General features: G+C 49.2%; 4 protein-coding genes across 7 annotated transcripts; 2 read left to right on the forward strand and 2 right to left on the reverse strand.

The window, feature by feature from the left end:
* The first annotated feature begins 1,230 nt into the window (after positions 1 to 1,230).
* On the forward strand, positions 1,231 to 4,417 carry TBRG1 (transforming growth factor beta regulator 1). 2 transcript variants are annotated; one of them, XM_088655520.1, is made up of 2 exons: positions 1,231 to 2,495; positions 2,781 to 4,417. In XM_088655520.1, exons 1-2 carry the CDS (start codon positions 2,488 to 2,490, stop codon positions 3,841 to 3,843), a joined length of 1,071 nt encoding a protein of 356 aa, XP_088511646.1. In that variant the 5' UTR covers positions 1,231 to 2,487; the 3' UTR covers positions 3,844 to 4,417. The 2 variants fall into 2 exon arrangements, with proteins under 2 accessions (XP_088511646.1, XP_034992405.1); XM_035136514.3 differs by having other exon boundaries at positions 1,231 to 1,286.
* A 1,461-nt stretch (positions 4,418 to 5,878) lies between these two features.
* On the reverse strand, positions 5,879 to 12,214 carry TACO1 (translational activator of cytochrome c oxidase I). The gene is made up of 6 exons (XM_035137090.3): positions 12,140 to 12,214; positions 10,798 to 11,055; positions 9,927 to 10,033; positions 9,453 to 9,583; positions 7,179 to 7,356; positions 5,879 to 7,081 (listed from the first exon to the last, which is right to left on the reverse strand). Exons 2-6 carry the CDS (start codon positions 11,012 to 11,014, stop codon positions 6,881 to 6,883), a joined length of 834 nt encoding a protein of 277 aa, XP_034992981.2. The 5' UTR covers positions 11,015 to 11,055; positions 12,140 to 12,214; the 3' UTR covers positions 5,879 to 6,880.
* Positions 12,215 to 13,762: 1,548 nt separating this feature from the next.
* Positions 13,763 to 21,190, forward strand: LOC118094505 (zinc finger and SCAN domain-containing protein 12). Of its 2 annotated transcripts, none has more exons than XM_035135013.3 (5): positions 13,763 to 13,901; positions 15,498 to 16,413; positions 17,588 to 17,705; positions 17,916 to 18,393; positions 19,769 to 21,190. In XM_035135013.3, the coding sequence occupies exons 2-5, from the start codon at positions 15,622 to 15,624 to the stop codon at positions 19,782 to 19,784; spliced, it is 1,404 nt and encodes a 467-aa protein (XP_034990904.2). In that variant the 5' UTR covers positions 13,763 to 13,901; positions 15,498 to 15,621; the 3' UTR covers positions 19,785 to 21,190. The 2 variants fall into 2 exon arrangements, with proteins under 2 accessions (XP_034990904.2, XP_034990903.2); XM_035135012.3 differs by having other exon boundaries at positions 13,770 to 13,901; positions 15,455 to 16,413.
* Positions 21,055 to 26,593, reverse strand: SLX1A (structure-specific endonuclease subunit SLX1A). Of its 2 annotated transcripts, XM_035135018.3 has the most exons (8): positions 26,474 to 26,593; positions 26,056 to 26,253; positions 25,771 to 25,979; positions 25,357 to 25,408; positions 24,910 to 25,230; positions 23,463 to 23,596; positions 23,232 to 23,319; positions 21,055 to 22,718 (listed from the first exon to the last, which is right to left on the reverse strand). In XM_035135018.3, the coding sequence occupies exons 3-8, from the start codon at positions 25,941 to 25,943 to the stop codon at positions 22,689 to 22,691; spliced, it is 798 nt and encodes a 265-aa protein (XP_034990909.1). In that variant the 5' UTR covers positions 25,944 to 25,979; positions 26,056 to 26,253; positions 26,474 to 26,593; the 3' UTR covers positions 21,055 to 22,688. The 2 variants fall into 2 exon arrangements, with proteins under 2 accessions (XP_034990909.1, XP_034990908.1); XM_035135017.3 differs by lacking the exon at positions 26,474 to 26,593 and having other exon boundaries at positions 26,056 to 26,366.
* Between the last annotated feature and the right edge of the window lie 45 nt (positions 26,594 to 26,638).

Here is a 26,638-nt window from a genome sequence, read left to right on the forward strand (position 1 = left end):
TCTTTTAAAAATTTAATTCCGGAATTTACTGCCACACGATGTTCCGGGGGGGGGGGAGACTAGCTTAGGTGGTTTACACGCACTCAGAAGTCTCACGGTCCACTTTACCTATCTAATACTGGATGTCATTGTCAAATATCAGATACCATCAGATGTCGCTGAAATTCAGTGTTAGGATGTAGAAAAGAATATTAGGCCTAACATATTTGGCACGAAATTTTGCAGGAGGGGATTTTGAGGTGGATTTGTGCGGCCATTTCCGCCTAGCTCTGGTGACATTTAACATGAAACAAGCTGGAGGAGACTCTTGAGAGTCCCATGGACTGCTAGAAGATCAAACCTATCCATTCTTAAGGAAATCAGCCCTGAGTGCTCCCTGGAAGGACAGATCGTGAAGCTGAGGCTCCAATACTTTGGCCACCTCATGAGAAGAGAAGAATCCTTGGAAAAGACCCTGATGTTGGGAAAGATTGAGGGCACTAGGAGAAGGGGACGACAGAGGACAAGATGGTTGGACAGTGTTCTCGAAGCTACGAACATGAGTTTGACCAAACTGCGGGAGGCAGTGCAAGACAGGAGTGCCTGGCGTGCTATGGTCCATGGGGTCACGAAGAGTCGGACACGACTAAACGACTAAACAACAACAAAGCTTTGTTAGCATATTGCACACCTCATAAGAAAAAAAAATGGAAAAGTGAGTCAGGCCATTGGTCCATCTCGCTCAATACTGTCAACATTGATTGCGGCGATTGGGCCTCCCGGCAGTACCTGAGATGCAATTACTTGAACCTGGTACCGCCCCCCCCCCCCTTGGTAAATAAGACTCCCCACTTCCTTCTCAGCCGGAATTCTGGCTTCCATCCCTAACCGCTTCCTAGAATCCAGTTGCAGATTTTGTCTCCTGGCGGGGCTCCTGTGCTATTTAACAGCTGTAGGGCTATATGACTTTTCTCCGGCCTAGAGAGACAGCGATGCAGCAGTGCAGGGCTGGCTCTGAGCCGGACGCAACCAAGAGGGCTTTTTGCATTGTGACCAGCATCGTTCAGGACCTTTCAGTCCACATTCTGACATTATTACCCCTCGGCGTCGCTGATGCCCCGCCCGAAGCAAAAGGTTAACGACCCTTCCTCGCCCCCCCCCGCCCTTCCCATATTGGAAACCAGGCTGTCCTTTTGTCCAGGGAGGAAAGGGTTACGCAGGCGGGGCACAGGGAAGCTTCCGGTCCCCGCCAGAGCTTCCGGGAGAGCAAAGGGAGCAGCAGCAGCAGCAGCAGCAGCAACATTGGGGTGAGAAGCTGGGGGCTGCAAATGAAAGAGGGGAATGGGGGGGGATCCCGTGGCTGAGCATCGATTGTTTGCAGGCAGTTGCATTATTTGCAGCCGCTTCCTTGGCAAAAGCGTTTGTTAAGCATATGTTAGCAGCGACGCCCAAATTCAGCATAAATTGCAACTCGGGTCCTGCTTTAGGCTTGCATCTGGTTGACCGCTGTGAGAGCAGAGGTGGTAGGGTAACTTAAGTTTTGCTCAGGAGTAGGCCTGTTGAAATGAACGGGCCCTAGCTTCGTCATGCCCATTAATTTCACTGGGTCTGCCTTGAGTAAAACTTACACGACAGATCCACACCATACGTTTAAAGCATGCGGCATCTCCAAAGGACCCCGGGAATTGTAGTTTTTACCCTTGCAAATCTGCAGTTCACAGCACCCTTAGCAAAGCATAACTCTGGGGATTCTTAGGGGTGGGAGCCATGAGCTGTAAACGAGTGTTGCATGTGTTTTACATGCACTGTATGGCGTGTGTATAGGACGAATACCTAGACTAGATGGGCCATTGGCCTGGTCTGTCGTGATCCTACTGCCAGTACATTTCACTGCGTCACCCTGAGTCCTTTTTGTTGTTACCACCCTTCATCTGAGGATCACAGGGCGGTATGGTCTAATATGGGACAGGGATGTGGGAAAACACATATCCACACTATATATCAGGATTGGGGAACCTGTGGCTCTCCAGATATTGCACTCCAGTTCCCTTCAGCCTACAGCCAGTGTGATCAATGGCCAGAGATTATGGTTACAATTCAGCAACCTCTGGAGGTTCCCCATTCTTGCTATACATAATTTTATAAACTGCTATCAAAGCTCTCTAAACTCTTTGGCTATGGCTTCCTCATTCCATTGCCATTCCGGAGAGGAGCTTTGCTATGTATTCCTAGTTTTTTGGAGGTTGTTTATAATATTTTCTGTTACTCTAGTTTACCCCACTGTTACAGAACTGCCTGCCCTTTGTTTGATGCTTTTAATATCTAAAAATAAGAAACTGGCCAGGAAGTCATGCCTTTCAAAATCCCGTTTTTTACCGCTGCTGGAGGGAAATGGTAGCAAAATGGGATTGATTAAAAACTATGTTGGAATGGAAAACTCATGCAATTTCCTTGTAGGAGATTCTTTGAGCAGATGCTGCTAAGAACCCACAGCGAGCCTTCAGCATCATGTGCAGGTGACGGTCCATTTGTGTGTGGGGAGGGGGGAGAGAGATCCTATGTACTTTTGAGCATAATTTCAGGCACCCCTGAAGGTACAAAAACATTGTGCGTGGGTTTAGGGAAAGCAGTACACCCAAGGTGAATACTGTTCCTCTGAATGTGTATCTGAGCCTTTTTAGCATTATGAAATATGGTTACTCACGCTGATCCTGAGAGATAATATTGAGTGGAAATGTCTGTATGTTGTTTGTGTGTGTGTGTGTATTGCAATTGCCTCTTGCATCTTTTCTCCTCCCCAGCTTTTGTCTGCTCAAGCAAGCCCTGCCCGCTCCCTTTGCCATGAAGAAAACCCTACGCAAAAACCAAGGCGAGCGTTACCGCCTGAAATTCCGGCGCCTGCGCCGTGCGGCCAAACTGCTGGTTTACGAGAACGCAGCTCTGTGCGACGAGATTGCCAGGCTCGAGGCAAAATACCTGCGTGTCCGTGAAGAGCGCCGGTTCCTGCTCGCTCGCCTACTGCAAGCGCAAGCCCTGGCGGAAGACGAGCCTCCTTTGCCGGCCACCGCTTCAGCTTCACAGCCCTCGCCGGATGAGCCGGCTGCCCGCAAGCCCCGCCGAGAACGCAAAGGCAAAGAGAATGGCCGGGCCTCCAAGCGCAGGGTGGCCCCCGAGCTTGGTGTCCGCCGGCTGGTTCCGCCACTTCCCTTGGATCCTTCCGGCCGGCCGGTTTTACCCATTGCGTTGGGTCCGCTGACTGTCTACAGCTTGGGGGAAATTGTTTCCGACCGCCCAGGCTTCCACACGGAGACGGCCATCTATCCCGTCGGCTACTGCAGCACCAGGATCTTCGCCAGCACCCGCAGACCAGTCCACCGCTGCCTCTACACCTGCCAGATCAAGGACGGTGGCGGCGGGCCACACTTTGAGATTGCCCCCGAGGACGAGCCGGGCTGCGTGGTCGCTGGCTCCACTCCCGACGCCTGCCACGCCCAGCTTCTCGAGGCTGTGGGAGCAGCGCAACTCGAGCCGGCAGGGGCCGAGTTCTTTGGCCTCTCCCACCCGGCCATTCAGCACCTCATCCAGAGCTGCCCAGGAGCTCGCAAGTGCAGCGGGTACCGCTGGCTGCGCTTTGAGGTGTGCCGCCAAGCGGATGGCCCCCCTCCTGAGGGGTTGCCCTTGGGAAACCCTGGGACTGACTATGAGGCTTTCCAAAGCCAAGGCCTGGCGGGACCTGTGGGCCTGGACTTCCCCACCGCCACCCCTTCCCCACCGAGCGGCAATGGATATGCAGAACTTTTTCTGCCCTGTGGTCCCTCAGGAGGCTCCCCCATCCCCCAAAGCCCAGAGAGTGACACGGACTGAATTGGGCCAGAAGCCACAGGCCAGAGCCGTCCATTATTGCACCCGAGTTTTCTAGTAGCTGCAACTGCGTAGATGTCATAAACTGCTAGTTCTATACAAAGGGTCTGCTTTGAAACTGGTGTTGTCTCTCTTATTCTTCATGGGCATCAGTTTGCATGGAGACACCCTAACAGGGGTAGCCAGTGTGGTGCCCTGCAGATGCAGTTGGACTACAGCTCCCATCAGCCAGAGCTAGTATGGCCAATGATCAGGGATGATGGGAATTGCAGTCTTAACAGCACCCGGAGGGTGCTGTGTTGGCTATTTCTCCCCTGGAGTAGCCATGTATTTACATTCTCACACACTATTGAAACAAGTACTTCAAATGATTGCTTGTCAATTTTCTTCTTTCGGTGTTTCTACTTTAATGAAAATCACTCTCACTAATGGTTGGGGGTTTCTCTGGGTTGAGCCAGAGCAGAATTAGGGCAATATTGGCTGAATCATGTGGGCACACTTAACTCTCCACAAAGAGACATTTGCATCGGAGGACTCATCAGTGAAACCTGTTTGTAATAAAGCTTTTGAAAATTTTCCTCTGCCTGCAGGAATCTTTGAGATCAGGTATGTGAGAACACAGTTCCATTAAAGGATTCTCTCTTGTGGACTTCTCGGTCTCCACAATCTCCCAGGTTTTGGCATAGCTGCCAAGTTTTCCCTTTTCTCACGAGGAAGCCTATTCAGCATAAGGGAAAATCCCTTTAAAAAAGGGATAACTTGGCAGCTATGGGTTTTGGTCAGCTTTTGGTAATAGTTGGGAGGCCTGGATTTTTTCAGGGTAGGAAGCAGTGGGTAGTCTCTTAATGGTACATAAAGGTAAAGGGACCCCTGACCATTAGGTCCAGTCGTGACCGACTCTGGGGTTGTGCGCTCATCTCGCATTATTGGCCGAGGGAGCCGGCGTATAGCTTCCAGGTCATGTGGCCAGCATGACAAAGCCGCTTCTGGCAAACCAGAGCAGCACATGGAAACGCTGTTTACCTTCCCGCTGTAGCGGTTCCTATTTATCTACTTGCATTTTGACGTGCTTTCAAACTGCTAGGTTGGCAGGAGCTGGGACCAAGCAACGGGAGCTCACCCCGTCACAGGGATTCGAACCGCCGACCTTCTGATCAGCAAGCCCTAGGCTCAGTGGTTTAACCACAGCGCCACCTGGGTCCCTTAATGGTACATACTATATAACAAAAACCAGTTTCAGACTAAAATGGCGGATACAGCTTCTGCCAAAAAAAAACCCACTGCCATCCTGAACCAGAGCACATTGATGCAGAAATATGTTCCCACTCTTTGTAGTAAGTTATTCTTTGTAGTTTTGCAGGTGTACTGGGAATTCTGTAGATTCTTCACAAAATGACAGTGTATAGCATAGAGCTATCGTGTAAAAGCCACAGTACATAAACATGCAGAGACTGAAAGGACAGGTACTTGGAAAGAGACGAAGGAGTTAATTTTCACATAGTGAGGCGCTGGTAGACGTCCAGTGAATTCCACACTCTCACATACACCCAATGCAGGCACAGGGAGATGCTTAAAATGCAGGTATCCACCTGTTAATATCACACATTCGTATGCACAGCCACCAAACAAATACCAAAATGGCAGCAGCCTCATGTGCAGAGAGTAACCCACACCTGCTCTCACATGCAGCTACAAAGGCAGGTAGGTGTTCAATTTACATACATCAACAAGGGAACACTCGGCATTCATACACAAATAGTTTTGAAGACACATGTACTAGCTGCCAACATACTCCCAAACACTCGCTCTCTAGCATGAAGGAAGTGTAGAGAGAGTGCATTCAGGCACAAGGCAGAAGTTTCCCTTGGCTAGCTCTCAACTCTTATGGGGATCCCTCCTCTGGACACATAATGAGAAAACAAGCTTGACCCAGTATTTGTGGGAGCCTCCATTGGTGGGGTAATGGCCAATCCTCTTACTCATTTCCTGTCAAAACTCCTTAGTCCCACTTCTACTCTATGCAACAGAACCAGAAGGCTACAGCAAACACAAAACTTTAATTAGCTTTCTCCAAACGGCAGGCAACACTTGGGATAAAGACATGAACCGTGGCTTGTTGAACACACCATTTTCTGCCTCTTTACAACAAATGTCTTCCAAGGCAAAATACATGTGAGCTTTCAGGCTGCTTCCACCACACTTAAAAACATGACACCTGCTTTCAGCCTCGTTCTGCTTTGCAGCCTTCCTCTCTTACAAAATGGACAATGTTATCAAAGGTTTTTGCCCTTGCAGGGCTATTGAGCAACCACACACCTCCAAACAATGCCTGAGAAAACAAAAGTCCCATTTGGGCATTGAGTCAAGTGAGGGGTAGTGAGGCATCCAGTAACTATGCCAGGCATCCCTAAACTGCAGCCCTCCAGATTTTTGGCCTACAACTCCCATGATCCCTAGCTAACAGGACCAGTGGTCAGGGATGATGGGAATTGTAGTCCAAAACATCTGGAGGGCAGAAGTTTGGGGATGCCTGAACTATGCCATTGCTGGCTCATGAATAACCTCAATTCATTGGCCTTTCCTGGGTCATCCATAAGACTAAAAGTCCATGGACCTTGCTTCAGTCCTGGAACTCCAGAGAACGTTGCGGCTTCAAGAAGGAGGCCTTTGTAGTGAACACTCCTTGGATTTTTCCAGCAGAAGAAGTGTGCAAAGCAGGGCCAAAATCCAACCTTGCCAGAGTGCTCACTTGACATCCACAGCTGCTCGAGGGCCCATTAGATTTGCTCACAGTGTGGGCCTGCCTTCAGGCAAGGTACCATTAACTACGAGAGAAAAGTCCAGCAGGGGAGACGAGTGGAAGCCTCCGCAGCACAGTAACCCTCATTCCTGGCTGCCACCCTTAACAGCTCAGAAAAAGCACCTCAGATTTGACCTTGCAGCAAAGTTTCTGACATGGTGCACATCACGCCACAGCTTATAACAGTCTTCTGCCGCTCCCACTGACGCCGAGAGAGGTTCTCCAGGGAGGCTCACCAATCTATGCAATATTGTCGTACACGCGGACGACATCCAGGTTGTTCCGCAGAGCCTCCAGCAGCTGCAACGCCTGACCCATCTGCTCGTCCGATAACTGGGCGCTGAAGGTCGGGATGAACTCAAAGCCGGCAGAGACAGTACAGAGGCCCAGCGAGTTGAGCTTTTCACGGACCTGGTGCAATGTTGGCACAGCGCAAACGAACTGGGCAGAAGGGAGCAAAAGAAGAAAGGCATTCAGCCACAAACGCTTTGCAGACTTGAACACGGTAGTGCAGCTGCATCAGAAACCTGCCTCTCACCTTCAGAAGCATCTTCTCGTTCTCATCCTCCTCCTCTTGGACGTCTTCCGCTCCAGCCTCAATAGCCAGCTCTAGGGCCTGGTCCAAGGTGACGGTGCTGCCGGACCGGTTCTCGCTGCTCACCGCGACGACGCCCTTCTTCACAAAGCTATGTTGAGCCCCGTCAACAAGTTGTCCCCTGCAGGGAACACAAAGTGGGGGGCAGCAATCCGCCCGCCCCAGCACAGACATTAAGTGATAGTGAACCACAAGATCTAAGACTATAATAAGACGTTCTAAACTAGAAGCAGTGTGGGAATACAGTTTGCTGAGAGGCTGCATATAGAACTAATGCCTGACGTGCAGGCCGCAGTCTTGTATCATTATTTAACCATGTTCTTTCCAGAGAAATCAGGTTCCTACAGTCCCACCTCCAACTTACTAGAGTACATTCCTCTCCTCCCAGAGAGAAACTGAAAAAAACCTCAACCAAAACACCCCTTATTGCAGGCTTCCCCAACCCAGAGACTTCAAAGTACTTAATAATAATAATAATAATAATAATAATAATAATAATAATTTATTATTTATACCCCGCCCATCTGGCCGGGTTCCCCCAGCCACTCTGGGCGGCTTCCAACAAAATACTAAAATATAGAAATCCATCAAACATTAAAAGCTTCCCTAAATAGGGCTGCCTTGAGATGCCTTTGGACTACAACTCCCATAAGCCCCCGTCAAAGCAGTCATGCTCGCTGGCAGCAGATGGTAGCTGGAGTACAAAATGTCTCAAGGGCATCAGGTTGGGCAAGGCTGGCATTTTGACACACACTGAACGCCAAAAGCCCCAGTCAATACAGCCAAAGGTCACAGGTGGGAGTTGTGGTCCAACAACAGTAGGAGAGCCATGGCTTCCCCTTCCTTGCTGCAGCCCAATAGGCAGCTGGAAAAACCACATCCTCTGGCCATGTTTGGGTTCTTTTAAAATAAAAATAATAATAATTATTTATAATAATTAGCGGCTTCCAACAGAATATTAAAAGCACAATAAAAAAAAATCAAAATTTTCCCTAAACAGGGCTGCCTTCAGATGTCTTCTAAAAGTCAGATAGTTGTTTATTTCCTTGACATCTGGTGGGAGGGCGTTCCACAGGGCAGACGCCACTACCAAGAAGGTGCTCTGCCTGGTTCCCTGTAGCTTCACATCTCGCAGTGAAGGAACTGCCAGAAGGCCCTTGGAGCTGGACCTCAGTGTTCGGGCCAAATGATGGGGGTGGAGACACTCCTTCAGGTATACTGGGTCGAGGCTGTTTAGAGCTTTAAAGGTCAGCACCAACACTTTGAACTGTGCTCGGAAACGTACTGGGAGCCAATGTAGTTCAACGGCCACTCCCAGTCACCAGTCTAGCTGCCACATTCTGGATTAGTTGCAGTTTCCGGGTCACCTTCAAAGGTAGCCACACGTAGAGCGCATTGCAGTAGTCCAAGCGGGAGATAAGGAGAAGAAGAAGAGAAGAGTTTGGATTTGATATCCCGCTTTATCACTACCCGAAGGAGTCTCAAAGCGGCTAACAATCTCCTTTCCCCTCCTCCCCCACAACAGACACTCTGTGAGGTGGGTGGGGCTGAGAGACTTCAGAGAAGTGTGACTAGCCCAAGGTCACCCAGCAGCTGCATGTGGAGGAGCGGAGACGCAAACCCGGTTCCCCAGATTACGAGTCTGCCGCTCTTAACCACTACACCACACTGATAACCAGAGCATGCAACACTCCAGCAAGACAGTCTGCAGGCAGGTAGAGTCTCAGCCTGCGTACCAGATGGAGCTGGTAAACAGCAGCCCTGGATACAGAAACTTCCTCACATGTTCCCCATCATGTAGAGATGGGGTGGGGAGAGCAAGGATGTGCTGTCCCCACCACCTCTGTCCTGCCCCTGATATCCCAACCCCATGGCCCTCCAAGCACTGGGGTTGAATGTTTGCAGCTGCAACACTGAAATGCATGGGGAGTCTGCCTGAGTAGAAGAGCCATTGGAGGTTGAGCCCCAACAAGTAAGAGGGTGGGACAGTGAGGAACATGGAGGAGAAGGAGCAGCCAACATCTGCTGCCCACCATCGCCGTATGATGGGGAATGCTTGAACTTCTCCAGTCCGAAGGGAATCCAGAAAAGCCACACTGTGACCATCGGGAAGCAAATAATCCAGAACCCTCTCCTCCAACCCAGTAAGACCCTCTCAAGCACTGCAAGCCAGGGGTGGCCCCCACCCCCAGCTGACCACTTAACCCCCATACTAACCCGTGTTTGTTCAGAAGATGCCGGATATCATTAGAGGACCTTTTCGCACTGTCCGTCAGTATCTCAATTAGTAGGGTGCAACCACCAGGGCCTCGCACCCCATACAGCAAGTAGGACGATTTGATTTTTTCCTACCGAAAAAGAAAAGTTGAAAAGAACAGTAAGTTGCGTCTTGAGGGACAGACACACACATACACACAGATGATGGGAGTTGTAGATCAGCGCCATGTGGAGAGTCAAAAGGTATTCCACTACTACTACTACTAATTTAAGTTGTGGGCAAGGGCAGTTTGGGTACACAAAGGATGGTGAGTGACACAGACCAACCAACCCCTTTCCAACCACTACCATTTCCTTGTTACCCCGCCAGACACACACACACACACACAACTTTCTCACAACTTTCTCCGCTCTCACAAAAGAGGTGGCAGAATCCGCATCTGCACCCTGGCTCCAAACAGCTCAGAAACGTACCGCGCAGGTGAGTGCTGCTTCGATGGAGGCCTTGGGCATGCTCTTGCTGCGGCACTGCTCAATAATATTGGCGAGATTCGTGTTCAGTTCCGGGTTGGGTCCACCATCTGGCAAAGACAATGCAGGAAGACAGCAGATTACCCTTAAACGAATGGTTTATCATAAAGAGTTATCTCGCTTCGTAGAATGATGGGAACGCAATAGGGTCTTTGCCCTGAAGCGTTTACAATCGAAAATTCAGCATAAGGAAGAAACACCACGGACAGAATAATTGCCACACACAGGAAGAACAAGGGTGTAGTTTGAGTGCCTCGCTTGTAGTCTATAAATCCTTTAATGTGCCAACACGAATAGAAGTTGTTAATATTGCAGCTGTTGTATAAGGGATTATTATTTTGACTGGAATGTAATTGAAATCAGTAAGATTTTGGAATGCACAAATAAAGAAAACCATCAAACCATCAAATCTAGCACGCGGGCGGCCACCTAAATTATATAATTTGGTATTTGAATGATTGGTATTAGTAATGGTATTATAATTTGGTGTTGTTATAATGAGGCTATTATTGGACTGTAATTGAAAATTTTTAATATCGGGGTGGGGGGGGATAAAAAGAAAACTCAGCATAAGGGAGGGGAATGTAGCCTACTGTATTCTGTATAAATCTTGGGAGCTGGGGAACAGGAACTGCGGGGATGGCCACTGACCAGATTGGCTGCTCCAAGTATGTGGGCAAAGCTGGGTTTCACCATGCTTGCCAGAGACCGGTGGCACACTTGCCACGCAGCAAGCGGAAACATGGGAGCCTAGCTGTGTGCTAGGAATCTCCACTTCCATTGCAGAATAGCAAGAGAAATCCTGCCGCTGTACCTCTTACAGCCAGTCGGAGCAACATGGAAAGCTTCTGGAAGAGACGGGCCCGAGCTTCATCCTTCGGACCCTTAATGTTTTTGACCTTGGACCATTTGTTGTGTCCGGCGAAGGCAGCGCAGGAGGTGTGGATAGCGCGATGTGGGTGGTCCAGAAACATCAGAAGGTGTGGCCGGAAGAGGACCCGCATCCTCAGGAGACTGGAGCCTACAGACATGGCTTGGATGGGACGGAAGAGGTTCTGTCTTGACGTTCAATCTTGGAAACAAATAGGAAATAAAATGACCGTTGTGATATGGAAATGCAGAGCACTGGAAATGCAGTTTTGAAAATGGCTCATTTTGAGGCTGGAAAATAAGAATCCTACAAAAAACACACACCCCACAATCCATCAATATAATCCACTGGAACATTGCTGAATTGCTACGGTAAATTCTGAAACCCACTCAAAAACCATGAAATAAATGGGAACTGGTTCCTAAGGATCAAGAGCAGGGCCAGGAGAGAGAGGGGTCTGTGCGTGTGTGCAAAGTTATTAAGCCTGTTGTACAAAGGAACCATTTGTTTTCATTGCTCCACACAGTTTTGCCTCTGGTCCTGCCTGCCACTTGCATGTGGCTAGAGAAGACTGCCCACAAGGAAATGTGGCCCTCAATCTGAAAAAGGTTCCCCACCTGTGATTTAATGAGTCAAGAAGCTACTCAGAGGAGAATAAAAACACAAAGATCAGCCTTATGGATGGGGGCAAGAACCTCTGTAATATGGAAAAGAAGAAGCGGCTTTCCCCCCTTACACGACAAGGAGATGAATGCAGAGTTCACCGGCTCCCAACAGAACTCAGCAAACACACCTTGTGTCCAAAAAAAAGAGTGCTGGTTTATAACTTTCTCATATTGAGTGTTTTTTAGCTTTCCCTTCCCCACTATTCATACTTAATTTTCCTCCAGATTGTTCAGCATTGGAGAAAACATTCACAGAATTCCGCAGCGAAAAGTGGCCAGTACAGAAGGTTAAACGTGTTAAGGTTACGAGCCTCTTGAAAAGGGCAGACACAAAAATCACACGCATCCATCTTTTATCGGGAATAATCGACGATCTCTGGTTCTATACTCGCAAACACAAAATGTAGATTGCAATTAATTTAATTCATAAGCATTTGCACCGAAAGACAGAAGGAGTGGGATCTACGCTTGATTGTGACTAGTCTAGTGTGTCAGAAGAACTAATCTGCGATTCACTGCTAATGAACCCAGGAGTTCTGGCTTCCATTATGTACTACAGTATATTTTACCCATGAAAGCCCCCCCCCCATTTCCTCTTCCACGCGAGGGTCCCAACTTACAGAGGAATAGCTGCAGCAGCGTCATGGAACTCCCCGGCATTCTTCCTGCAATAGCTCCGCCCACAGAGAGGCGGTACCTGATATTAACTCTTTCCTCTCGAGCCCCTTGGTGGGCAAACGATTCCTGGACTTGCTCGTGGTCCCTTCCAACTACGATTCTATCCTCCCTCAGCCGTGCCTTTATGAGATATTTATTTTTAAATTAGACACAGGCAAGGTCTAAAGGTGTGGATAATAATCTCATGTCTAGTTTGGCCTCAAAGCACTTGGAAATCTGGAAAAATGCAAAACAGAAATAAACTGTCGGATGCATCCAACGGATTAAGCAACTTTTTTGAGTGTTTCAGCAGTGTCCATTACTGGCAAGTATCATTTCTTAAATGGGCTGGAATGTGAAAGTTGTTTGGGACAACCAGTACACATTGTCAGGGGTTCGGGTGACAAGAAGCCCACGAGGGAGAAATGCTATTCAGTTGACATTTAAAGACAAACCGAGGTAATTTGCACTTTCCAAAATGATACGTGAACCAAAACACAGCCATCCTTCAAAATTTGGACTTCTCTGCAGTACATTTATCCAGCCAGGTGTCTGTACAGAAATGCATAAACTAGGGTAAACTGTGAGTAAAAATGCATAGAAGTGTGAAAACGACATACTGTACAAAAAATGCATTCCACATTCCAGAAGTATACACTATGCAGAAGTATGGTGTCCAGATCAAGAAGTAGTACCACTCTATTCTGACTTGGTCAGACCTCACCTGGAAGGAATACTGTGTCCAATTCTGGGCACCACAATTTAAGATGGATATTGACAAGCTGGAACGTGTGCATAGGAGGGCAACCCTCCTTTCCAGGGTCTGGAAACTAAGCCTAATGAGCAGTGGTGTCCAAAAATTTTTCAAAGAGGGACAGATTTGATGAAGTGAAGGGCCTTGAGGGCCGACCAAAGTTGTTAACCTTTTTTTAGGATTGAAGTTGTTGAGAGTAGGACTCGAACCAATGGCTTCAAGTTGCAGAAAAGGAGATTGCGACTAAACATTCAGAAAAGCTTTCTGACAATAAGAGCTGTTTGACAGTGGAACGGACTCATAGGAGAGTTGGTGGACTCTCCTTCCTTGGAGGTTTTTAAACAGAAATTGGATGGCCATCTGTCATGGATGCTTTAGCTGAGATCCCTGCACTGCAGGGGGTGCACTAGATGACCCTCGGGGGCCCGTCCAACTCTAAGATTCCACGATTCCATTTGCAAATATTGCTTTACAAAAACGTGCAGGTGAGGCAAGATTGCACATAGGAACGTTATTAGGAAAATTTCACCCTAAGAATGCTGATGGGTTTTCATAAAGACTTTAAAACAAACAAAGCTGCATGTGGAAATGTGAAGAACTGAACTTCAGGCCGGAAAGCAAGAAACTGAGAGTACCCAAAACAGACACGATTCGCCCATCCTTAGCCAAGTCAACTTCAGCACAGAAGCTGCTAGCCGTATGCGGAAATACTCGAAGGGTTAAAAAATCAAAAACAAAGCCCCTGAGCCTAGAGAGGCTCCGAGAGACCCGAAGAAGGGGATGCAAAATGCTACGGCACTTTCCCGTTCCGCCCAAAGTGGAGAAGGAACTGAAAGTGGCTTTTGGTCCCCCTCGCGCGCCGCCCCGCCCCCCGCCCCTGTCAGAGCAGCAGCAGCAGCAAAGCCAGAGAGGCTGCGCAGTGCGAGCCTCCAGATGTGGGTGGAGAGAAGCTGCCAGGAGGGACGCAAAAGGTAGGAAGAGAATCATTTCCTCCCTCCGAGGGCCACGTGGTCCCCCTTCTGCTCCGGAGTTTTCTGCTCCCTGGTTCGGGCGGGGGGCGAGGAGGGGACCGTGGGGGTTGGGATCACACCTGGACTAGGGCTACCTGCTTGCCCTTGCAAATGCACACATGACACACTCTCTTCCTTGCTGTCTTTGGAAGGCTGCTGAAAGATGACCTGACACGCGTTTGTACACTCCCTTTTCGTAGATCCAGCCTGGACTGTATATCATTCTACACTACAGTATAGATATATATGCTCGCGTGCACACAGAGAGAGAGAGCGAGAGAGAGCGCAGAATGAGGTGGGATCATTTCCTGGCATGGTCCGTCGAGATTTCGCTGTACTACGAAGGACCGGTCGATGGAGTGTGCCCTTTTTTAAACTTGCACGTTGAGTCAAGGGCACCACCTGCTCCCTGCAGATCAAGAAATTGAAGCATCTTAGTTTTTTTGTTTTTTTAGCCTAGCTCACTCTGTCTCGGTTGTACTAGTTTTTGTTTTTTTACTGTAGGAAGTTTCTGAGGCAGCAATGCCTTGACCCACGGGGGTGGGAGGTGGACCTATCACCAGGCTGGCCACTGTGGGAACAGGATGCAGACTAGATGGGACATTGGCCTGATCCAGCAAGGGCCTTCTTGTGTTCTTATCCTATTCCAGCTCCTCTCAGAACAGCTCCCTAACATTGTACTGTATACATTTTGTCGGATCTGACTTTTCTTTCTTTTCTGTAGAAGTGTTTATCCATTTTCACTTCTTTTTTCATTTTCTTGTTCCCTACCACTATAGAATTTTGCATGTTTATCGGTTTATAGATAATAAAAATAAATAAATCAGCAAACAGCCCTTCCACCCAGCTGCATTGAAAGCGAAAGATAAAATACAGTAGTTAGGCCCACTTCATCAGTCTTGAGTCTGTGACCAAGTGCAACTTGGTAGTAGATATTATTTATTGCATTTATATCCCGCCATTTTCTCCAAAGAGCTGTAGATGGTCGCATACATGGTTCTTCCCTTCCTCAATTTCCATGACAACCCTGTGAGTTGGGTTAGGCTGAGAGGCACTGACTGGCTCAAGGTCACCTCACCCAGTGAGGTTTATGACCGAGTGAGAGGATTTGAACCCTGGCCTCTGAAGTCCTAGTCAGACACTCCAGCTACTACACCACACTGGACTAAGCACTTAAATGCATAAAGCATTTTTCTATATGGCTTCCATCTCATTTAAATGCTCTTATCAAGTAACAGTGCATGGATAGTGGTTGTGTCTGCACCAGATGCCAAGATGGCTGACCACCATATATAATAACTAGCAGGTGTTGTTGGAAGGGCAAACATGGTTATCAACTTGTATTTTACTTTATCTGAGGGATCTTGTGGTATTGTCAGCCATGCCAGGGATTGTGGTTCCCCCCCCCTTCCTTGTGCACCTGGGGACAGGAATATTAGATGGGGTGAGAATAAAAATGGAACAATTTTCAGATGATCGGTCCTGGGCTAAGAGTGTTCCACTTTTCATGACAGGACAATGCCTTCGCTGCCTCACCACAGATTATTCTAACCGCAGGCCAAGTCAAGAGATTGAGAGGCCTTTCTCCTCAGCGTGAGAAACTGAAACCAAGAGAAAGCAGCCGCTGCAGCAGCAGTCTCTTGAGAAGCAAAGTGGCCAAACTTCAACGCCCACTCCCAAAATGGCGGCTCCCCAAGGAGAAATGGCAGACCTGGGACTCCCATTGCCGGTTCGAGTCAAAATGGAGGCCCAGAGCCAAGCAGCGAGCGCTTCACCAGAAGGAAATGGGAAATTCTCCAGCGTAAGCCCCGGTGGCGCTGCTGAGGAGCTAGCGAGAGGAGCGTCTGTGCCCAGGGTGAAGCAGGAGCTGGCAGAGGAGCAGCCTCAGAGCTGGGATTGCCAATGGCAGCGGCTGTTGGAGGTGGTGCCCACTCCAGTGGCGTCCTCAGTGCGGGACAACCCACAGTTGCCTCCTCTGTCCCAGGGGGGCAGCACCGAGGCCTACCTGGCCACCTTTGAGCGAGTGGCCGATGCTTCTCAGTGGCCTAGAGAGGAGTGGGTAACTCGACTTGTGCCCGTCCTCAGTGGCCAAGCCCAGCAGGCCTATTTTGGTTTGGATGCGAAAGACAAGGGTGACTATGGGAAGGTGAAGGTGGCCATTTTGAGGCTGGACAGCTACATGGCCACAGAGGCCCATCGCCAAGGCTTTCGGCACTTCTGTTACCAGGACACCGAGGGGCCACGAGGAACGTGCCAGCAGCTCCAGGAGATTTGCCACCGTTGGCTGAGGCCTGAGAGCCAGACCAAGGAGCAGATCTTGGACCTGCTGATCCTGGAGCAGTTCCTTGTCATCCTGCCGCAGGAAATGCAAGACTGGATCAGGGAACGTGGGCCTGAGACCTGCGACCGGGCCGTGGCTCTGGCTGAGGAGTTTTTGCAGGAGCAGCAGGAGACTGAGAGATGGGCCCAACAGGTAAGGGATGTAATCTTCCCTGGTCTTTTCTGGGGGTGCTGAGAAGGTCTCATGGGTTTGCAAACAGGAAATTGAATTCTGCCTAGCAGGAAGGGTGGGGATATTTCACTAAGGGGCTAATCAGCCTTTCATAGTCCAAGAACAGTGTGAAAAATAGGCACGAGGGTGCATGTCATCTTGAGAATTGCCCTGGAAGATTCCATCTTTCCCTGAATACAGTGGAACCTCGGTTGTCGAACGTAATCCGTTCTGGAAGACCGTTTGACTTCCAAAACGTTTGAGAACCGAGGCGCAATGAGCTGTCAGCAAAATCCATTGAAAAAATGGGTAAATGCGCCACAGGAGCCGTTTGACTTCCGAGGTGCGTTCGAAAACGGAAGCATTCACTTCCGGGTTGTTGGCATTCGAAAGCTGAAACGTTAGACTTCCGAAGCATTTGACAACCGAGGTTCCACTGTATATGTACTTTAAAAAAAATACCTACAAAGTAACGAGTAACAGCAGATATTGAATTTTTTGCCTCTAAAAGCAGCGTAGATTGTGTGTGTGTTGGATGCACAGGAGACCAATTATAAATCCGCTGTAGCCCCATGTGGCCAACACAAAGTGGGCTGTGATTTCATCTGAAAGTGGGAAGGTTATGCCTCACCACAGAATTGTGGGGGGGGGGGAGCTTGTCAACAAACTCTGTCCATATACTAGCTGTGGTGATTGCATCACACACTGCCAGCCTCTTGAGGGACAGCGACTGCAGGTCTTTTCTGGTTTCATTCCCGACAAGGCTGTCGCTCCACTTTCCCTCATCCAGTGTTTCTGCTCTGTGTATTCTGTATGCACCCTGGCTGCTAGCTAGCACTTATTTATCCACATCCTTCAGATGATATTATTGTTATTATATATCGTGCCTTTCTCCCAGAACCGTACATGGTGGTCACTGCCAACATTTGTATGGGAAATCTCACTACTTGGGCACAGGGAGTCTTGACCACACTTTCTTTTTTCTTCTGGCGAAACATTTCACTTCAAACCCATGCAATTGAAACTTATCTTTGTGCACCCATAATGGCTAGAAACTTGACTTTGTTAAATACAGAAGCTGAGCTTCTATGGGCGCCACTCGGCATCCGTTTCCGCGCAAGCTAAATTCAACCATTTCCCGTTCTGTTCCTTTCAGATAACGGTGCCGATTGAGATGGTTATTGTAAACTCCCCCATTGTAGACCTGTCGGACTCGACACAGAGACATCTTCGCAGGGAAGCCAAACCAGCTGACGAGGATAACAGCTTGCAAGGTAATTGCAGCAGGGAAGTGCCTCGGAAGGATGGCTTTTCCACTTTTGTAGGATTAGGTTTCTGCAATACAGCGCCCTTTAACAAACTGCAATTCCCAGGAGCTCTGCTTGGCTCTCCTTTCTCAGGACTGAGGCTGAGATCGCCAGCATGCAGAGCATGGCATGTTGGTGCCTCTACCCCAAACGCCCCTCTCTCTTTTCTCCCAACAGAAAGCTACTTTGCAAGCAGAGCTGTGGCCAAGGAGCTGCACCAGCCTGCGGTGGAGGAACCGGGAAGGAGAGCTCCGGGGGGATTCGGGGAGGCTGTTTTCCCAAGAGGCGACCCTAGAAGGCCGCATGGGAGCGAGCGCGGTGTGGGGATGCAGCAGAAGGGGGGCTGCCTCTCGGTCCGGGTCATCAAGGACAGGGGGCTCAGAGGGGTCCTCGCCGACCCAGAAGCGAAGCGCCACCTGTGCAAGGAGTGTGGGAAAAGGTTCCGCAAGAGGTGGGACCTCATTCGGCACGAGAGGATCCACACGGGCGAGAAGCCCTACCAGTGCCCGGAATGCGGGAACAGCTTCAACAGGAACACGACCCTCACGAAGCACCTCCTCGTTCACTCAGGGGAGAAGCCCCACCAGTGCGCTTACTGCGGGAAGAGATTCACACGGAGGTCGCACGTCGTGAACCACCAGAGGCGTCATTCGTGGTAGGAGCTGCCTTCCGTTCCTCTTGTGGGGGTGGCCCACCTTTAGGTGGATGTGTGCCAGTAGAAAGGAAGCATTATTATTATTATTATTATTATTATTATTATTATTATTATTATCTGTAGATTGCAGGGCAGTTCACAACATAAAAGCACAATACAAAAAACACAAAATACGTAATAAAACTAACAACAGCCTAATAATCCCACCCACCCACAATGCCAAAGGCATTGATGTCAATCAGCCAAAGAGTTGGTGGAAGAGGAATGTTTTTGCCTGGCACCTAATAAAGGCACTAGCCGAACCTCTCTGGTGAGAGCATTGCACAAACAGGGAGCCACTGCAGAAAAGGCCCGTTCTTGTGTTGCCACCCTCCGGACTTTCATGGAGGAGACACACGAAAAAGGGCCACAGAAGATGATTTCAGGGTCCTAGTAGGATCATATGGAGAGAGGCAGTGCTTGAGGTATTGCAGTCCTGAGCTGCATGAAGAGGGTGGGCTGAGAAACCTGTTTTGACTGTTGGTTGTTAGGAGAGACCCCTGTTCCCCTCACAGAGCTGCAATCCCCAGAGTGGTGTAACAGTCGCTTCCTCTTCTCAGGGAATTGTAGCCCCATGAGACGAGTAGGCCTTATCTAACAACTCTCAGAAAACCCTTTTAAAAACTACAGTTCCCAGGTTTCTTTTGGGCAAGCCATGTTACTTTATTGGCATGATACTGCTATCAATTGATGGTGCAGATGGGGCCTATGTTCAGCTGTGTGTATGTGCTTGTTTACATGTGGGCGAACATTCCGGCAAGCCACCCCTCCCTTTGTATTCTGAAGTGGTACAACCCAGGAGCGTTGGTTCCACACTTTCTGTGTTCAAACTCAGCCTGAATTAGGGATGGCTCAGTCGGTAGAGCATGAGGTTCTTAATCTCAGGGTTGTGGGTTCGGATCCCATGTTGGGCAAAAGATTCCTGCATTGCAGGGATTTGACCCTTGTGGTTAGGGTTGCCAGACTCAATTGAGGACAGGACTTCTGTGCCTTTAATTGCCCTGCTCTCTTTTGAGCCTGGAAACCTTAAAGAGAAACCAGCAGACCCTTTGCTTGGAAATTAAACAAAGGGTCTGCTGGTTTCTCTTTAAGGTTTCCAGACTCAAAAGAGAGCAGGGCAACTAAAGGCACAGAAGTCCTGTCCTCTATTGAGTCTGGCAACCCTAGCCCAAGGTCATCCAGGGAGCTTCATGGCTGAGTGGGGATTTGAACCCTGGTCTCTCAGGTTTTAGTCTGACGCCAACCGTCACACTGCATTGGCTGTCATTACGGACCAAATTGACAAGAAATGATTTTTTGGTTTCTTACGATAACACACCACCTCCTTTTGTTGCAGCCAAGGAAGGTCTTGACGAAGTCCCCGCTGTCTCCTGTTGGTGCGACAGATTTGAGCAGAGAGCAAGGGAATTTACTCCTGTATCCAGAGGCGAAGAGGCTGCAGCCGAGTGTTTGCGCTGGGAGGCTCGGAAGGCAGGCTATGCTGTTGGCAGAGGGGTGGCTTCTAGAGCATTTGTTGCTTGTGTGCATCTCGCATCTGATGATCAATGGATGTCTGAGGGCAAGCAGCTTCCAGGGGGTGGGGAGGGGTGGGGGAGAAGGGTCTGTACTATCCGTTCTGTCATTTGGCGAAGTCGTGAAACTGTGGGAGCATCTTAAGAGAAAGGAAAACTATCCATTGTCATCGGATCCAGAAAGGCAGCCCTGGGTCAGGTTTCATCTATTTATTTAACGTTATCATGGGATTACTTGCTGGAGCTGAAGGTAGAATATGTATCAGGACATGGGCAGGATTCTGAGCGCAAACCAGAAGATGCCACTGGGAGGACTGCAAATTATGAGCGTCTCACTCAACGTTTTTGTATCCAAGCAAGCTTTGCCAAGTCAGAAGTACACTTTCAGCACTTTGCTGTACCCATGCCTGAAACTGACTGTTCACATTGTGGCAACAGGCTGAAGCTGGAAGGTACAGAAGGGAAGAGTTTCCCATGTGTATCTGGGTGGCCACTGTGAGAACAGGATGCTAGGTGAGAGATTGGCCACTGGCCTGATTTAGTAGGCGCTTGTTTTGTTCTTAAGCATTTAAAAGGCAACCCCAACAAGCAGGAGCATGTTGGGCTCGCAAAAGTGATGCCTGCAATGGAGCCTAGGGGGAAATAGGGTACAGCCTAACTCATGTAAAACTCCAAGCCTTGAGCTGGAAATAGGATTGCCAACTGACCAAGAAAAGCACTGGCCAAATGTGCTCTTGTGCCTTTATTAGTTGCTCTAGGTGCATAAAATCAACCAGTTTCTCAGCATGGGGATAACACTACCAGTTGTGAATACACATCTTGAGGCTGTTAAAGGCTTACAAGTGCAGCAGCTGGTCGAAAATTTGGCAGCCCAGATTGGAAAGGGAGGGCTGGATAGGGAAATAAGAAATGTCCCAGCCTCCCATTCTGGGCAATGGCTCTTGTTGCTGAACGCTTTGCAGGGTCCTGCCGTGATTCCTTGGCACGGCTTACTACTTATGCAGGATAGTGATTGTGCCCCTACAGGTTGAGTAATGCACGGTGTAACTGGCTTGGCTGTCGGTGGTGTATTTTAACTTTTAACTCTTTAGAAATGGAAAATCAATGGCGCTTCTGTTTATTTAATAATTTATTTCCCAGTTTCCCAAAATGTGGTACAAAAACCACTTACAAAAAAAAATTCAAACATTGAAAAACCAAGACATCGGTTCTAATAAAACCTGGCAACAGTTGCTGTTGTTCCCTAAGCAGGATGCCTCTTGCTATTCAAGGCTCTCATGGTCCTGTTCTATCAATGGTTGCAATTCCTAAAAGAGCAGAGCAGAAGCACACAGGGTTTTTTTAAAAAACGTGTTGTTTATGTGTTGGGGGGGAGAGAGAAACTGAGCTTTCCTCTAAGTGCAATATTGGATCTTGTTTAAAATAGCACAAAATAGACGCAGGCGTAAGCATTTGCAGATCTGTTCATGTGGTCATTATGGGTAATTAAGGGTTTTTAAGTTTGTTGGGGGGCTCATTTATATATGCTCTTGGGCTTTATTTTAGCCTCTTTGGGCTTTATTTTAGCCTCTTTAAGATCTAGAACTCTGATTATGCTGGGAGAAGATCACATTTTAATGGAGGATCTACTTGTTCTGAAAACACAAAGCCCATGACTTAGCGCAGATGTGCAAACATGTTGATGTCCAGACCAAAGCCACAGATTTCCTCCCTGGTCATGCCAACTGCTGGGGCTAAGCCATGGTTTGGCTTAGCATTAACATGCGAAGTGGGCCTCTATAAAGCAGCTTTCAAGAATTAGTAAACATACCCTCGACATACTTTAACAGTGGGAAGTCTCTGGCTGAACTTTTCATTTCATTCACTTAGCGGCTTTAGGTGTGCCACTATTCACTGAGTCCTCTCCTTTGCAATATAGGGATAATATTAGCCTAAGGGGCGGAATTGTAAGTGCTTTGAACAGAGGAAAAAAATCATGCAAATATGAAGTACAACTATTGCCTCAAGAACCTACTGTATTTTTTGTATGGTCAAGAAACATGCCATTTCCTTGTTCAGTATGAGCACCCAGTGCAATAGGCATGATATCAAATTGTCCTAATTTTGACCACATTCCAGGGCACTAGTTGGGAGCCTGCTGTTGGACTCCATTGGCCATCAGCCCCAGCCAGCATGGCCAAAGCGCAGAGATGATGGGAGCTGTATTCCAGCAACACGTGAAAGGCCACAGGTTCCCCTCCACTACTCTTTTTCGGGTGCTTTCTCTTGTTGATCTGGCCCCGATTTGCTCTGCTCTGTCCTTTCAATGTTTTGAATGCCAGTGGCACAATTCCCACCATTGTCCCAATGCACTGGAACATCCACCCTCTGTGGTTCCCAGCCAGAAAATCCTGGAGGACGAGAGCTTTCCATTCATCTTGCAAGTCTTGATTTCTCCCACCCCTGCTTTTCTTATTTCATAGACATCCTGCTGAATCCTTCAGTCCTTTTATTTAATCATTTCACTTAAGAGAATTAATTATTTCACTTGTTAGTCGCATGATTCTGGGGCTGGAAGCTTAAAAGAGCCCAGATCCAGCCGGGGAAGAAGCAAACACAGGAGCTGATCCAGGGAAGAGGAAGAGAGCATGCTGGGATTTTCGGAAGGGTCACACAAAGTGTTGGAATTCCTGGGCACTCTTCCGCTGCCCAAGAGGATGAAAGGTCAGCCATGGACAGCTTTTGCAAAAGCACAGGACTCCTCCTTCACAGCTGCAGCTCATTAGTCCAATGCTCCTGCAGCATAAAAGGAAGGAAATGGATTAACATGCAAGGTACAACATAGCAGAGTGGAACAGGTGGGGCTTATGCCAGAGGTGATGTGGCCAAATAAAAGAGGTAGAATTTAAGTAGCACAGGCAGGAGATTAACCCGATTGGAAGGAAAGGGAGCTGGTTGGAGGAGAAAGCCTTATACAGTATGGGACAGGGATGGGCTTAAATTATGACAAGGGTGTACATCTATCTTAGGGTTTCCATGCAGCCGGAATTTCCCGGACGTAACCGGAATACTGCAGTTGGAAGCAGTGTCTGGGGGGGAAATCGCTAAAATGCCTGGTAAAATCCGGACATACGGCAACCCACGCCAGCAGTGTCGCTCTTGGCGATTTTCCTTAAAAATAGCGGACATTTAAAAATGTCCAGATTTTTAACTGTTTGAAATATGGCAACCCCAATCTATCTGCTTGAACACAATATAGTTCCCAGCACAAACTAGTCAAATATAGAAATAGTGTCTAGAGGCCTTTACCTGGGAGGAGGTGGGATCAGCTTCTAGGTTGCCGTAACAGCCTTTATGGTGACGAACCAGGTCCCCCCAGAGCACAAGATTCTTGCAGCTGGGGGAAAGGGGGAGAAAGCAGGATTTTCTCAGTGTGGTAGCTGGGGCAGGCTCAGTGCCAGCTCAGTGCCAGCATTTCAAATTCTGTCAACCTGCTCCAACCTCTTTTAATTCTGCCAGTGCGCAGGAGGAGTTGCTTACCCCGGGCATTGCCCTTCGATTGGCAGGAAGTGAAGTGGCTCTTTCTCTAGGAAAGCCCGAGACAAACAAGTCATATGAGCAGCCATGGTGCAGCCAGGGTGGAAGCAGTGCAAGGGGATGTCATTGTCACCATCCTGCAGAGGGGGATGAAATCCAAAATACAGTCCACAACTCCTTCCAGCTTAATCCCTACTCCAATAACAGACACAGGAGGAAACAGCACCAATTCCTCTCTCATAAAGGCGTACAGCAATGACTGTGTTTCCCCCCTACTGTCGGAGGCAGGGTGCCTCTGGATATCACCTGCAGTGAATCACCAGGGAGGAGAGTAGTGCTGCTGCTCTCAGGCCCTGCTTTCTGGCTTCCCATAGGCACCTGGTTGGCCATTGTGAGAACAGGACTGGACTGCATCAACCTTCGGCTTGATCTAGTAGGGCTTTTGCATTCTCCGACAGCCAGTGTGTCCTGACTTCAAAGTTCCAATTCCCCCAAATTCAAATCTCCCCCAGATGATTTCAGAAGTCTGGCAACCGACTCTCATTCCATAGACCCCACCTCTCAAACCATCCAGGAATGCCGGCTTGTAGCCCTCATTCCCCGCCCCACTCACTCCAATCCATTCTCCTGCTAAAGGAGAGGCGGGGAACCTTTTCAGCCCTGATCTTTCTCTGTCCCCCTACCTCTGCGGCCCAACTTTGACAGGTGTCAGGAGCTGGAGTCAGGGGCAGGCCAGCAATAGAACATCTGGTGCCAATGAAAAAAAAACCCAAAACAAAACAATGCAGGCCTAGTGATCACAGCAGCTCTTCCCAGTAGGTCTTGCCCCAAGGAGGCAATTGTGAGAACTGAAGGTCCCCGCCTCCCCACCACTCTCTAAGGCAGGCATCCCCAAACTGCGGCCCTCCAGATGTTTTGGCCTAAAACTCCCATGATCCCTAGCTAACAGGACCAGTGTTTGGGGAAGATGGGAATTGTAGTCCAAAACATCTGGAGGGCCGAAAACATCTGGAGGGCCGAAGTTTGGGGATGCCTGCTCTAAGGCTTCTACCATAGGTCCTTCCCCAGGAACCTGAGACTCCTTGGTCTAGTCTCTCTTTGCTCCACCCTCTTCATTCCTCTCCCTCTTCTGGGAGACCAGAAGAAAGGAGGAGACTGCCTGGCTTCTTCAGCAGCCTCCCCCCACTCTGCCTCCTGACCCCCCTCTGCTTCTGTGTCTGGACTGCTCTCTGCCACAGCCTCTTCCTGCTCACCAAGCCTTGTTACCTCTTCAGCTTCCGATATCTCCCAGTCTGCTCCCTCTTCTCCCTCTGACCACTCACAGTCATCGCACCACCACTCCCCGGGCTCTGAGCCTTCTTCCCTTCCCCAGCTAGTGCCATTCCTCTGCATCCAGCCAGTCCATGAAGACAGGTGGGTAGGATACCAAATATCCCAGACCCAGTATTACCTGGAATTTTTTCAGACAGATGCTGCAGCGTTTTGGGGTAGCCACATTCACCTCTGAAGCCTTCACCCCCTTGGTCTTGACAGCTCGGACCTGCCCAAAGGCCACCGGCATGTGTAGTGGAGGTTCCAGGCCTGCAGGGAAGTCCCTGCAATATTCCTGCTTGAGCCAGCGAATGGTGAGGGGCAGACGGCACCAAGGAGCAGTTTGGAGCATGTGGGCTAAGACACGCAGGTGGAAGTCAAACTGACGCTCCCGTGAAGTGCGGCGGGTCACGTGAGTGAGGCGGCGGGAGGAGTGCGGATGCTGCCAAGCCCACTCAAACTGCGTGGGAGAGAGAGGAAATCAAAGGAGATTGCTTAGGTTTGTGGGGGACTAGCAGTTGTGGGGAAAGGAACCCCACTGCTAAAAAGGAAAAGGAAGGTGAGCAGAAATTGAGAAGGGCCTTACCCGCAGAGCAGCCACATCAGAAGGGAAACCGTGGATGATCAGCACCATGTCCCTGCAATGAGAAAGGAAGGAAAATTCGATTTCCCAGCATGCACAGCCTAGAAAGTCTAGTTCCCAGTATGCACTGAAGTCTCAAAATGGTTGGCCTAGAAAATGGACATACCGAGATGAAAGACATAGAAAAGGAAATTTTGAAAGTCATAGCTCAGTAGTAGAATACGTGCTTTACAGGCAGAAAATCCCAAGTTCAATTTCTGATATATCGAGTTAAGGCTGGCCTGGGAAAGCTCCCCTCCATCCACCAAGTATAAAACCCTGGAGAGGTGCAGCCAGTCAGTGGTCGACAACTACTGAGCTGGATAGGCCAAATGTCTGACTTTGAACAACGCTGATTCCTTGGCTAATATGCATTACCAAGGACCACGGCCGCTCGTCTTCCAAGCCCCACCGCGTCGCTTCCCGCCATTGTGCTGATTGATGCGTCGCTCGGGATTGACAGTGAAGCCGACGTAGACTCGGCCATGGTAACGAGGGTTGGTGCAGTACAGAAGGTAGACCCCAAAGAAGTTGCACACTTCCACCACCATGGCGGCCACCAAGGGCTCAAGCACGTCTGAGCAGACCTACAAGGAAGGAGAAAGCAAGCGTTAGGCGAAGAGTCCCGCTCTCTTCTAGCGGTACCTGTTGTTCCTCTCTCACCTCTGCTCTTCCTTTGCTCCAACGCCTTCCTGTTTTCCACGCCGCTCAATATAGGGCTGCCGCCTCTTATTCCTTTTCAAGAGATACTTGCAGGGCAGAAATCCAGCATCACTGCCTCTCCATGGACGGAAGACTTGGACATGTTGGGCTGCTGCTTGTCAACACAGTTCTTGGAGGAAGAGTAGCCCAACGAGGGTTCTTTATTGCCATAGAGGGGAGAGATGCACCTATTGAACATCTGCCCTAGCGCTGTATTTCCCCCAAGTATATAGTTCTGGCTTTAGCATTTCCCATCATGCCCTGCGCCTTTCAAACAGAGGTCCCTCCCTTTCCCATCATGCTCCGCCTTAGCCTATCCGCAGTTTCCCATCATGCACTGCACCCCACTTTTCTGTCCCCATCTCGGTCCGCTTGCTACCTGTCAACCTTCCACCTTAGGTCCGGCTAACCGTTTCTTTTGAGTTCGGCCTCGTTTGCATTCTATTGGCTGCGGCGAAGACGTGTCGCGCCCAGGTGGGCAACCTCCCGCGAGAGGAGCGGGTGACGTCACGGGGTCTGCAGGAAGCATAGAGTTACTAAGAAA

Source organism: Zootoca vivipara, chromosome 12, assembly GCF_965207765.1.
Source record: "Zootoca vivipara chromosome 12, rZooViv2.hap1.1, whole genome shotgun sequence".
Lineage (NCBI taxonomy): Eukaryota > Metazoa > Chordata > Lepidosauria > Squamata > Lacertidae > Zootoca > Zootoca vivipara.